Source organism: Nasonia vitripennis, chromosome 2, assembly GCF_009193385.2.
Source record: "Nasonia vitripennis strain AsymCx chromosome 2, Nvit_psr_1.1, whole genome shotgun sequence".
Lineage (NCBI taxonomy): Eukaryota > Metazoa > Arthropoda > Insecta > Hymenoptera > Pteromalidae > Nasonia > Nasonia vitripennis.
The window spans coordinates 5,397,420-5,408,935 of NC_045758.1; the positions used below are offsets into that span (position 1 = coordinate 5,397,420).

At 48.0% G+C, this 11,516-nt stretch overlaps 1 protein-coding gene across 1 annotated transcript; it reads left to right on the plus strand.

The window, feature by feature from the left end:
• The first annotated feature begins 69 nt into the window (after window positions 1-69).
• LOC100114414 (DNA-directed RNA polymerase II subunit RPB11) lies at window positions 70-3,045 on the plus strand. Its single transcript, XM_016981705.3, has 5 exons — window positions 70-157; window positions 1,913-2,170; window positions 2,426-2,515; window positions 2,593-2,767; window positions 2,846-3,045. The coding sequence occupies exons 2-5, from the start codon at window positions 2,118-2,120 to the stop codon at window positions 2,879-2,881; spliced, it is 354 nt and encodes a 117-aa protein (XP_016837194.1). The 5' UTR covers window positions 70-157; window positions 1,913-2,117; the 3' UTR covers window positions 2,882-3,045.
• The last annotated feature ends 8,471 nt before the right edge of the window (window positions 3,046-11,516 follow it).

Here is an 11,516-nt window from a genome sequence, read left to right on the forward strand (position 1 = left end):
CCTCGACACGCCGTTTCTCTCCCCCCCCCTCACTCTCCCTCTCTGTACTCGCGGCGAAGATTGCACTGGTATCGTGACGTCCTCGCCGACTCAGCCGACCGTCAATTCGCGGATTTTGGAGCACGCGATTTTGGGCTTTGTTGTTGCGCCAAGTTGCGTATGTATACCTACGAGTACTTGGTATTTTTCGCCGACTGTTTTCTCGCTAAGCGTTTGCTCCGCTGTTTACTTTCCTCGAAGTTACGCTTATACTCCGTCCGTCCTCCGAAATTCACGTATTCCACGAAACCGCTCTGTTGTTCTATTTTTGATAAAGCGAATATTTCGACCCTACGTTGATTGTATCGTATACCCTGTACACCGCGTACGCCGTGTTATTTTATTATTTAACGCGGCGGTGCATTTTGGAGTAGCAAAGCAGCTCCGTACGAGAACGCTTCCCTTTGCTCTACAAGCCACGTACAGTTTTTTTGTGTTGTATAGAATTTCTGAAAAAAAAAAAAAAATATATATATATATGGCATCGTTATATCCATTTATTTCTGGATTACTTCTTGCGTTATATTCCGACGACGGCTCTCACGCTCTGATTGCTTTTCGGTATCCGCCAAATTGATGGAATGCGATTCTTATTTTATACTTGTTGAATCATCGCAAGTATGAGATAACGCAAGGGCATAAAGTCGCAGCATGAGTGAGCTTGGGTAAACGAGGAAAAGAATGTAGCCACGGAACGCGTACGTGCGTTATCGAAAAACTTTGGCTGAGAATAAATTAAAAAAACAGCCCCCCGTAAAAGCTCGCTCATCTCGTCTACACCGGAATAACAAACGGCGGCGGCCCTCTCGGAAAAATGAAAAATTAACCTATACACCTACGCATCCCAGGAAAAAGGGCCACTTCCTCGTGTAACCGAATGAAAAGGCCTTTCCGCGCAACCCTCTCTACATATCGCTCTCTATATCAACACGAGGTAGGTACATCCGCGCGAGCGATACCGTCATCTGACGCTCGTTCCTGACACGCCCATATAGCGTGTGCGCGAAATCCCCCTGCGTTCAATTCCCGCTATATAACAACACATCCTCTCCTCTCTCTTTCTCTCGCATCTATATACCTATATACTGCGCCGCCGGCGAGCGCCGAAGGGGCCGGCGGTGGGGGGGGGGGGGGGGGCGCACGAGTAATTCCGATATACGTGATAGCGCTTACACAAGGTGGATTAAAATGGGGCTACACACTCGCCCGCCGACACAGTCGAGATAAAGAAAGGTATATATTTATCTTTCGAGCCGACCGTGTCCCCGTGTGGATACAAACTGACGATATTGCTCCGAAGGTCTATCTCCTAATACTGTTCGCGATATAGTATATACATATAGCATAGACACACGCGCGCCGAATGCCAATTTAATCACTCGCACCAGGAGAGCGATCGACTATCTCATAGTCTCATAAGTATACGGCTTATAGCGCGCGCGACGAGTCTAATGAAAAAAAAAAAAAGTCCGAGATTAGTGCGCGCGGTTTACGAGGAATTTTATTTATAGAGGATGATGACCGAGAGTACGCGAGAGCCGTCGCGTCGTTCGCGAAACGATTGTATTATTCTCGCACCTGATGCGCGCATTTACATTTACAAAACTTTGTTCTCGTATATGCGGATACTTATGTCTATCGCACACACCTGATGTAATGTGTGGCATCGCCTGATGTGACATTGAGGCGCTTTTTTAAATGCAGTATTTTTACATTTCGCCGCGTGCACTGCCCGGCGCATAGATTTTTCCGCCTCTGAGCGTTATAAGGCGGAGAGTATGTGTTCTACGAAAATAAACGAGCTCTTGAAGCTGGAAACATTGTTGCACATAGCGCGCGCACATCGATATTTAATCAATTGTAAAATTTTCAGCGCGCATGCTCCGTAATTCGAGAGTTGACCGCTGTAAGCGCGGTGGCGCGCTGGCGCTCGTCGATGTGAATTGTGACGTCACGCGGGTAGTTGAGCTATAGCTATACGCAACTGTTGCGACGTTTTGCTGGCCGCTGTCTTTATTATTGTTTGTCGTTGGATTTATTTGTGTTTTTGGAGGATCAGCTGATAACCGAGTGGCAAGATGAACGCACCGCCGACCTTTGAATCGTTCTTGCTGTACGAGGGAGAAAAGAAGTGAGTTTTTCAACGTACTTTCTCGTTTATGTTGTCGAGAGAAGCGGATAACCTCTAAAGTTTGTAACGAAATTTACGCAATTTTTGTGTATTATTGTTGAGCATGTTCGCGTATTTTTGACAAGGTGTACGTTTTCTTTGTTTATTGGCTTAATGCAATTTGGTTTCAATGATCGTTAGAATGCATTAAGTAACAGTCTTAAATTTTTGAGGTTACATAGTTTTTAAATGTTTTTATTTTGTCCATTCTTCCAGAATCATCAAAGAACAGGACACGAAAGTTCCTAATGCTGCTATTTTCACTATCAACAAAGAGGATCACACTCTTGGAAACATGATCAGAAAGTGAGTATTTTGCAGATTGCTAAATTATCTCACAGCCATAAGAAAGTTGCTTATGGTACTGTTTGTTATTATCGCAGTCAACTTCTGAAGGACCCGCAAGTATTGTTCGCTGGATACAAGCTACCTCACCCCTTGGAACACAAATTTGTCATAAGAATCCAAACAACATCCGACCATACACCACATGAAGCCTTCATGAATGCAGTAACAGATCTTATTGCTGAGCTTTCATTGTTCGAAGAAAGGTTTAAGGTAATACTTCAAACAAATGAATAATTCTTAATGCAATCATTTTGACAATTCCACTAATCTTGTGATTTGTATCTGCAGGAAGCAATAAAGGAGAAGAAAGAAGGATTAGATTAAATCAATGACACTAGGATAATTTAATGTTTAGCTTAATTATAAGGATTCGACACTTGTACAAAGGATGAATAAAATTTCGTATCGACATGGAGTACTGTTCCGATATTCTGCTTAGATTAAACATTTAAATAAATTTTAATTTTTTAAGTTAAAAAAAAAACATTCGATTTCGCTATGATTTATTCGTCTTCTATCAGTCGTTTCAATAAATCATTCAGCATGCAAAAAATGGAGTTTTTATTCACGGATGATAAATACCTACATTATCAAAAAGACTGAGAGTTTTACCTACAGTTGCACACAGTAGCCTGTCGGCGCCATCGTTGTACCAGCTATAGGTATAGACCAGTCCCCAACACCGTCAGATCGATATTTTCGCCTTTCCGATGCAACTATGCCTCTCAAGCTACAGATGGCAATACTATGACCTTACCGAGACGACGTTTTATCAATTACCTCAAAATGCGACAGATTATAAAGTTTAGGCAAAAAATCACGTTATTTAGTCAAAAACCATCAAACGCACATGATCATCCAAAACTAAAGCACCAACAAAGTCTTTGAACCCGATTTCCCGGCGCAACATAATTCAAGCCTTCCGCGCAAAAAAAGCTCGGATCCCACCCCAACCCCCTGCAAAGAAAAAGCGCAACTGCAGCAGTAGAAGAACGAAGTGGGAAAGGTATACGTGGAACGATGGCACAGAAGCAATCTCGCCGAAAACTCGGCCGGCGCGTTTTTCGAGAATTCCACACGGGAGATCGCCGAAAGCCCCGGGTGAAAAATGACCTCGCACGTTGTAATTCGGAGTATATATACGCCATTTAAAATATAAATTTTCCGAGCCTCCAACATATATAGCCCTCCTCCCAGCTTTTTTCGGCTCAGCGCTTTTTTTATTTCCAGCTCTCGCTTTCACCTTTCGCTTCGCTCGTCGTCTCCGCTATCTCAAGATCCTCCGCATCGGCTGCTTGTCTAGCATCGGCGCCTAATTCGATTTCCCGGTAAGTTATTATCTGCTTTTTCGGAAATCCCGAACGCGCCCGCGCGAAATTGCTGCGGTAAATATCAGTCAAAAGTTTGACGGCGCCGCGAGTTGTTTGTTACGCGAGCAAGATTGTGTTTTTGAATCTCGAGTGCGTTGCAGAATAGTTTGATGTATATACAAGGTGTACGTTTTATCCGAGTGCTGGACTTCAAAATATATAGAGGTACGTTATTTATGGTAAAAATAATCAAACATAAGCTATGACGCGTGTAATTGTCTGTCGTTATAACGTTCAACTGCGCCTGAAATTAATAATTAATCATCGCAATAGTACCAATGCCGTAGATATTATAACCTTTCTTTAATTTTGTATCACATATGCGGTGTATAATTGCATCCCATAATGATTAATTCGGTTACATCGACGAACCCCGTCATCCAAACGCATTCACCGCAGCGTGTAATCGAATCGATTAGATTTTTCAACCGATCCTCGTAGAACACAATATGCATTTATCGTCCTGTCAAAAGCGAGCGAATAGCCATAAATCGCTCAAAAATATATCAATCGTCGCGGCGATGCAGAAATAGCTCCCGCATCGATTGTACAATCGAAGCAAACTGCACACAGACAAAGAAGTCACCTGATGCGAGCCAGTATTTTGCAATATTTTGCTCGGCGTTTTTCCTGTATAATAAATCAGCGACGAAAAAATTCAGATAATACCGGCCGGGAAGTACGGCAGAACGAGCCGCTGCGCTTATGCATTCGACGGACACGAGCCTGCGTATTATACCGAATACGTGTACATCGCGCGGGACGACAACACGCTCTGCGCTTATGTATATACATGTACATATAACGTTCGTATAGCGAGAGCGTCGGTTATATTTCATTACGCGCGCGGGGGCAGTTCCTGCGCAATAACAAATAGCAGGAAGTCGAAACAGAAGCAAAACACACACGCACACACAGCGGCGGCGCGCGAGATAAAGCTCGCCGTCTCTTTTTTGGCTCGTAATACACGCTCCCTTTGATACAGGCTTGTAACGCGCGCGGCGGAGGTCAAGAGTTTTTTCTTTCCTATCATACATACAGGGTTGAGGATTTAGCGAGAAATACAGTTAAAAGCGCGGAGCGGTTGCGGAAGTTTTGCAGATTTCACCGCTGCGCGCTCTTAGGCAGCGGCGACTTTGCGAGCTTTTAACGAGCGCGTGTCTCGGTCGAGAGAGAGAGAGAGAGCTAAGAGGAGATTTGCGGAGGAGTAGCAAAGTTCGTGCACGTGTTTTTCTGAGAGAGAGAGAGAGAGAGAGGACGAGCTTTTCGGAGCTTTTTAATATATACGCGTTCCTCTATGAGGAGCTCACTAACGCCGTCTGGCTGGAATCTTCCGGATCGAAAATTTCATCAAGACTAATATTTATACAATAACGTGTCGGAGGAAAACTCGTCCCCAGAGTTTAGAGAGCTTTTACGAGCTTGGAAAATAAAAACGAGTACGCAAATCTTAAGCTTTCGAGTATGGAATATAAGCTTCTATTTCTTATTCTCTTTTCGTTACGTCTCCTCAAAGACGAAAGCCCTTGTTCGGACAAAGTTTTAGAGACCTGAGTCGACCCATACTTGTCCCGTATTATATTTATATTGTTCGATTTAAACGAATAACGTCGTCCACCGATGAATTCCCGATTCACTATCCCGAAAGCTCGTACGATACGCACATTTTACATCGGGCCGGAATTACATCGCAAGCCAAAGCTTGCCGAGCTTTCACTTTGCAGCGACGTCGGGGGGAGATAATGTTCCTTATCAGTTCGTCCCGAGACAAGCCCCAAGGATTACTCTCCCCGCAGGTTTAATAAAATTCTCGCCATACAGCAGCAGCAGCAGCAGCAGCTCGCGGCGGGGGTGTCTCTTTTTCTAGCGCCTCTCGAGAAAACGTCTTAAGCGCGCTCACTCGACTTTCTGATTTCCAGCTCCGCGAACATATATATAACACACAGCGGTGCGGCGTCAGCAAGAACGCGCGCGGGAGTGACATTTAATGGAAGAAGGCGACAGATGTCGCGTCTATCTCTCTGGCGCTAATTTAAATCCCATCACGAGTCGCTGTCTATATAGGTGTATGGTATGGTTGTGGTAGTCTCTGCCGTAGCTCTATCGCGCATAATCGAAAAATAATGCCTCAATTACCGGCAGTCTTCCGTGGACGTGTATGCGTGCGTGGCGGCGTCTGCTGAATTAACTTTTGATTATGGCGCGCGCGCGCGGATTGTTCGTCTGTATAGAAGTCGAGAGAAGTATTTGTAAAGATTCTAGAAAAATTCATAACTCGTCGCTCGACCATTTCAAATAAATTAGTCCCACATTACACACAGGTTCGTAAGTACTCGCGGGCGAGTTGCCCAAAGAATCGTCGTCGCTGCAGCACAAAGCTCTTTGCGAGCAAATCGAATCGAAGAGTCTCTCTCTCTCTCTCTCTCTCGTCGGGCCATAATACAAAACAGGCATCTATATGCGCGCGAGTCAAAGCGCGGAGAGTGAGAGAGCCGGAAAATCCGACTAACGCCGAAACGCAATTGGACTTTTCCCTCTCTCTCTCCGCCCGTATAAGATATTCCGCATTGTTTCATTCCCCTTGCCACCGGCGAGCTGCAGCCGCCCGATGGCCCGTATCCAGCCGATCCGTACAAAGAGCTCCGGCTCTCGCTTCAACGGTTTTCCCACCTCTTCAAAAAATTTGAGGAAAAAGGGAGACAACTTCGATCTCTCTCTCTCTCTCTCTCTCTCTCTCTCGATGCCGGCGCTTTCTATTAGCTCTCGAACAGCCGCGTCTGACCAAACTCGATTTTACTACTCGAGCGAGCCGATGTCCGCAGTGCTGTATAACACACACGCGCGTCGAGTGCAAAGCTCGCTAGAAAAAGTAAGTCGCGTGCGCCTCCTCGAGATATCGAGCCGCTTCTGCCATCTTGAGCGCGCGGGTATCCGCGGATGACGGATAATCCGGATACCGTAAAATTTTTACGGCTCTTATCTCGTGTTCCTTTTGTTACCTGGCCGCGCCGCTGCAGTCGTTAACCCGGCCGCTCGTGTGTATGTGTGTGTGTGTGTGTGTGTGTATCAGCAGCGCTCATCAGGCGGCGTTTTTATTCTCTCGCGCGTCAGCGGCTTTTAATTGGGTCAGGCCGTTATAATCTGTCGGCGGGCTGACGGCCCGTTTTCGTGTAACGTCGGCTTCTGCTTCGCTAGTGTCGGGGATTAGGTCTTGCTGATATTCGATTAGTCATCGTTACGATCTTTTAAAATATAGAGGCTCTAATCAAACTAACAAAATCTATAGAGCGTGGGTGCAGTGCCCCCCGGAATTTCTCTCGCTTGTTTCTCGACTCCCCTCTTGCGCGGCCGACGACGATTTGCTGATTACGAGTAGCGGCAGCGGCGGAGGAAAAAAGGAAGAAAGAAGTGCTAGACTACTGCCGCAGAAGTGTAGCTGACGCTGCGCCGTGACGTCGAGTGGCCGCTGCCGCGGCGGCGATTGTTTTCTCCCCGTACACTCGACAGAAGAAGCGAGAGAAAATAAACGCTCTAAAATAAAAAAAAAAGCCTCCCCGCATATCTCGGGAATATTAAAACGACTGCGGTTATCGATCGCGTATCAAAGTTCAGCCGCCGCTGATCAGCTGTGAAAATACTGGCGAATAATTATTTCGTCTTTTTTTTTTTTTTTTTTTGCTTGCCTCTTCCAGCAGCAGAAGCAGCCATGAAATTGGCACAGGATAGAGATATCAATCACCGCACGAGACTCAATTAATCAAAAGTAGCGGAGGCGACGTCGCGAACTCGGGCCAAAAAAGAGGCAGCTCGATCCGGAAGGAGAAAATAAAAATACCACGAAGCAGGAGGAAAACCACAGCAGTTCTTGGAAACTAATGAACGTCGATCGTACTCTCTCTCTCTCTCTCTCTCGCTCGCTCGCTCGCTCTGCCAAGCCTCTTTAAAAATGCCCGAAGAGCCTCCCCCCTCCCTCTCTCCTATTTCGCTGTGCACGGCTCAAGCTCCTCTTTTATTATTCCGGGCAACGACGACGCGGACGAAACACAAGGACCGCTGATTGGTCACCGTTCTCGCATGATTGCGCTACTATGCTTTTTTCCGTTTTCTCTCCCGTACCTTCAAGTCTTTTGCAATTTCGGTTCTGTGTCCCTCTCCGCTCGGATTATAATTGCAAAAGTCGTCGAGCGATCGACAGCCGCGCGTGAACAAAAGGGCCCAATTAGCGGAGCGCGAGTTTAGAGATCGCGATAAGTCACGTAGTCGTCCCACATGTCGCGTTGGCCTGAATTATCGGGCCGCGACTTGCGGGAATGATGAATCGTCGCCGATATCATGCCGTACGCTGATTTAGCGCTGCAGCCTTGATGCGACGATGAAAGAATCTTCGCGTCGCGATGCAGCTGGAAAATAATAAACAATCGTGGCTTGGCAGCGCTGCAGGTAATTTGGAATAATAAAAAGGCACACATGCATTGAGTGGGAAAGCTGCATATAGCGCACAAAAGCGGACGCACTAGACAGAGAGAGAGAGGGAGCGGTGTTATCGGGAAAGGCCGTTCGGATGGAAAGCTCGCTCGCTCGTCGGCGGGTCAACGAACCCTTTTGCCGCGCTGCGCTCCGCGTTTTTCCATATAACCGCGAAATGGATGTGTGCGGGAGACGCGCGCAGACGTTTCGGGGGATATGATCGAGCTCCGCAGACCGCAATCGAAATTGATATTTTTTTCAGAACCTCGTCCCGTCGATGCTCTCCCGCGCATCTGTATATGTTCACTGCGCTTATCATTATTTGCTTTCTATCCCAAGGTAATCGACACACTTTTTTCGAAACTTTCCTCGCGTAGCCACAGGGAAGTTTGTTTTGACCGATAATTCGAGGACTACGGACTTCCGCGCGCCTATTAACCCGCGGAAGTGGCCGCTGCTCGGCTGATTTCTCGCTCAACTTTTTACCGCCCTCGAGTCTGTTTTTAAGCTCTGATTTAAAGTGCCGACGAGCGGCCACCACCAGCGACACATTATCCCCTGCGCGCGACCGGACGCTGTATAATACCGGCTCGAAAACTTTGCCCGCGCCGTCGTGTTTGTCCGGAAGGAGCTTGCAAGCTCGGCGCCGTTTGTTGTCGCCGGATTCGCCGGATTTTTTTCGTCCTCGAGAAATCGCGCTGCAAAAAAGTCGGGTGACTTGTGGCTAGTCGGTACACGGGAGCTGCTGCGCGAGGAGCTTGCGCAGCGATAAGAGCCGAGCGACTCGGTCGGAGCTTGCATTTTCGGGGCTTACACGCCCAGCCGAGATACGTTAATCCGGCGAATGATTGGCGCAAAGCTTCGGTAATCCAGTGTCGCGGTCCGGCGCCCGATAAGCGCGCTGTTTTATTAGATATCGCGCGGGGATTACTTCTTAATTGAAGACTCTCTGCTGTCTCTTTCTCTCGATTCTGGCGATCAGAAAGTGTAAAATAAAAGCGAGCTGCCAGTTTCTTCGCACTTTCGATACCTCGCGATGGCGCATCGAAGCGCCAGAATCGCGAGAAAGATGCAGCAGTCCACAACAGTCTGAGCTGTACATCCACACTCGACTAACTCCGCGTGTATTTCAATAACAACGTCGACCCAATAAATCAGCCGCCCGATCGAGTAAACAGCCTGACGGGCTGATACACAGCACACTAGAAATCCCGCTCAAAGGAAGAAGCTGACCCCGCAGCGGCTGTCAAAGCCGTCGTCCACTCTACTCACGAGGACGCGCAAAAAAGCTCGGCTTCGCCGCGAAAATGTAAATGAATTCCCCGCCGGCGCAAGAACTGAAGCGATTCCATTGTATTACGTCAGCGCAGCTCCAATGCCTACGCAATTCCGACTGCGCGTAAACAGCGGAGCTCCGTATAAATGTGTATACACATTCGGGGGACGGAGAACTTTTCGCTGACCCGACGCCGCAGACGCACATACGTCTGTGGATTCGACAAAAAAGAACGAGAGAAGCGCATTCTTCTGTATCGCGGGCTTTTTTTGCTCGCAACAAGTGAAGTACGCGCACGGCGAAAGCTCTGACGCATCGCTCGACGAAGTGCGCACAGAAAAAGAAAGCTCGCTTCTTCGAGGATGAAGTCAGCAAAGTGAATATAGGCAATATCGCGCGCGTCTGAGAGTCGTCGTTGTAATACAGGCCGGGAAGACAAACTTCGCGTCGAACTATCCGAACTTTCCATCCGTACTATCGCTCTTCTCTCTCTCTCTCTCTCACTCTCGTGACGCTTTTCTTACTTCGCTAAGACATCGTTTTTCCCCTTCGCCCCATCTATATACGAGAGGCGAATCTATTTGCAATCTAGGACACTCGAGTAGTTTTTAAAAGTTTTAAGGGACTGCGTTTATGCAGCGCGCGCGAACTTTTTTCCCCGATATTTGGCTATTGAATTTCCCGCGTCTTACGACTTTTTAAGCCGCGTATAAGCAGCGCAGAGACGGATATTGAGAGCCGCGCTCCAAAGAGATGATTGGCCTTTACTCTTTCCCTGGTTGTGAGATGATAATAAGTAAATGAAGCTAAATGCGGCGAAATGTAGGTTGAAGATTCAGTCCCTGTTTCGATAATCCGATTACAAAATAAAATCCGAAGCACCTGCGCGCATACGTCACCGCGAATAAATTTAAGCGCCAGGTAACCTCGATCGAATTTATCGAGCGTCTACGACGTCACACTCGCTCAGCGATTCCTACGTCGGCTATTGCTAACTCGATTATCGCGCGTTACACTTATTGTCGATGCAACGAGGAATACAACGAATCCGGGCCGCAGGGGTGATTGGCCAGATAGATCCGCGCGCGAGAAAATATCCCCTCTTCGGGAAATAATAAAGGCAGAGTCGCGGCGGCTCGAGTGAGCGCTAGCGCGGAGAAAAAAGGCGCGGAGATAGAAGGAGCGGAGAGTACACATATACGCGGCGGGGCACAGAGAAGGAGAGAGTGGTGCAGCGGCGTCGGCGGCCTGAAGGGCCTGAGTTGGCAATAGTGAAGAGCAGCCACTCGTGGCGACACTCGCGAGAGCGGCCTCATTGTCTCTCGAGAGGCTGCGGCGCTGCTTCCTTCCTCTCTGTCTTCGACCTGGCTGCCACCCCTCGCCTACGTGTGCTATATACCGGGAAGAAAGTGCGAAGAGAGGCGGCCGATTTTGTCTGCAAGCTCGCGAAGACGCTGCAGTGGCGACTCGCACACGAGGTCCGCGCGACGCTTTAATAAGCTTATGCAGCAGCGCCGCTGTCTCTCTCTCTCTCTCTCTCTCTGTCTCTCTCTCTCTCACTCTCTGCCGTCTCCACTCTTTGTCCGTCGTCCCTCTTCGCGCGCGATGACGCGACGCATACGGCGAGCTCTTGTCGTTGCCGTTGTCATTGGAAAATAAACGAGCTCGGGGTTTCTCTGGCCGCGCGCTTAGAAGTCGAGAAAATTTTCCAATCGATTCTCATACCCACACAGGCGTTCCCCGAGCGAAGCGCACAAAGCCAAAAAAGGTCTGCAAGCCCCGGGTCAAAACCGTCGCAAAAGCGGCTGCTGCAGCAAAACAAGGAAAAAACTCCCCAGCGAAATCG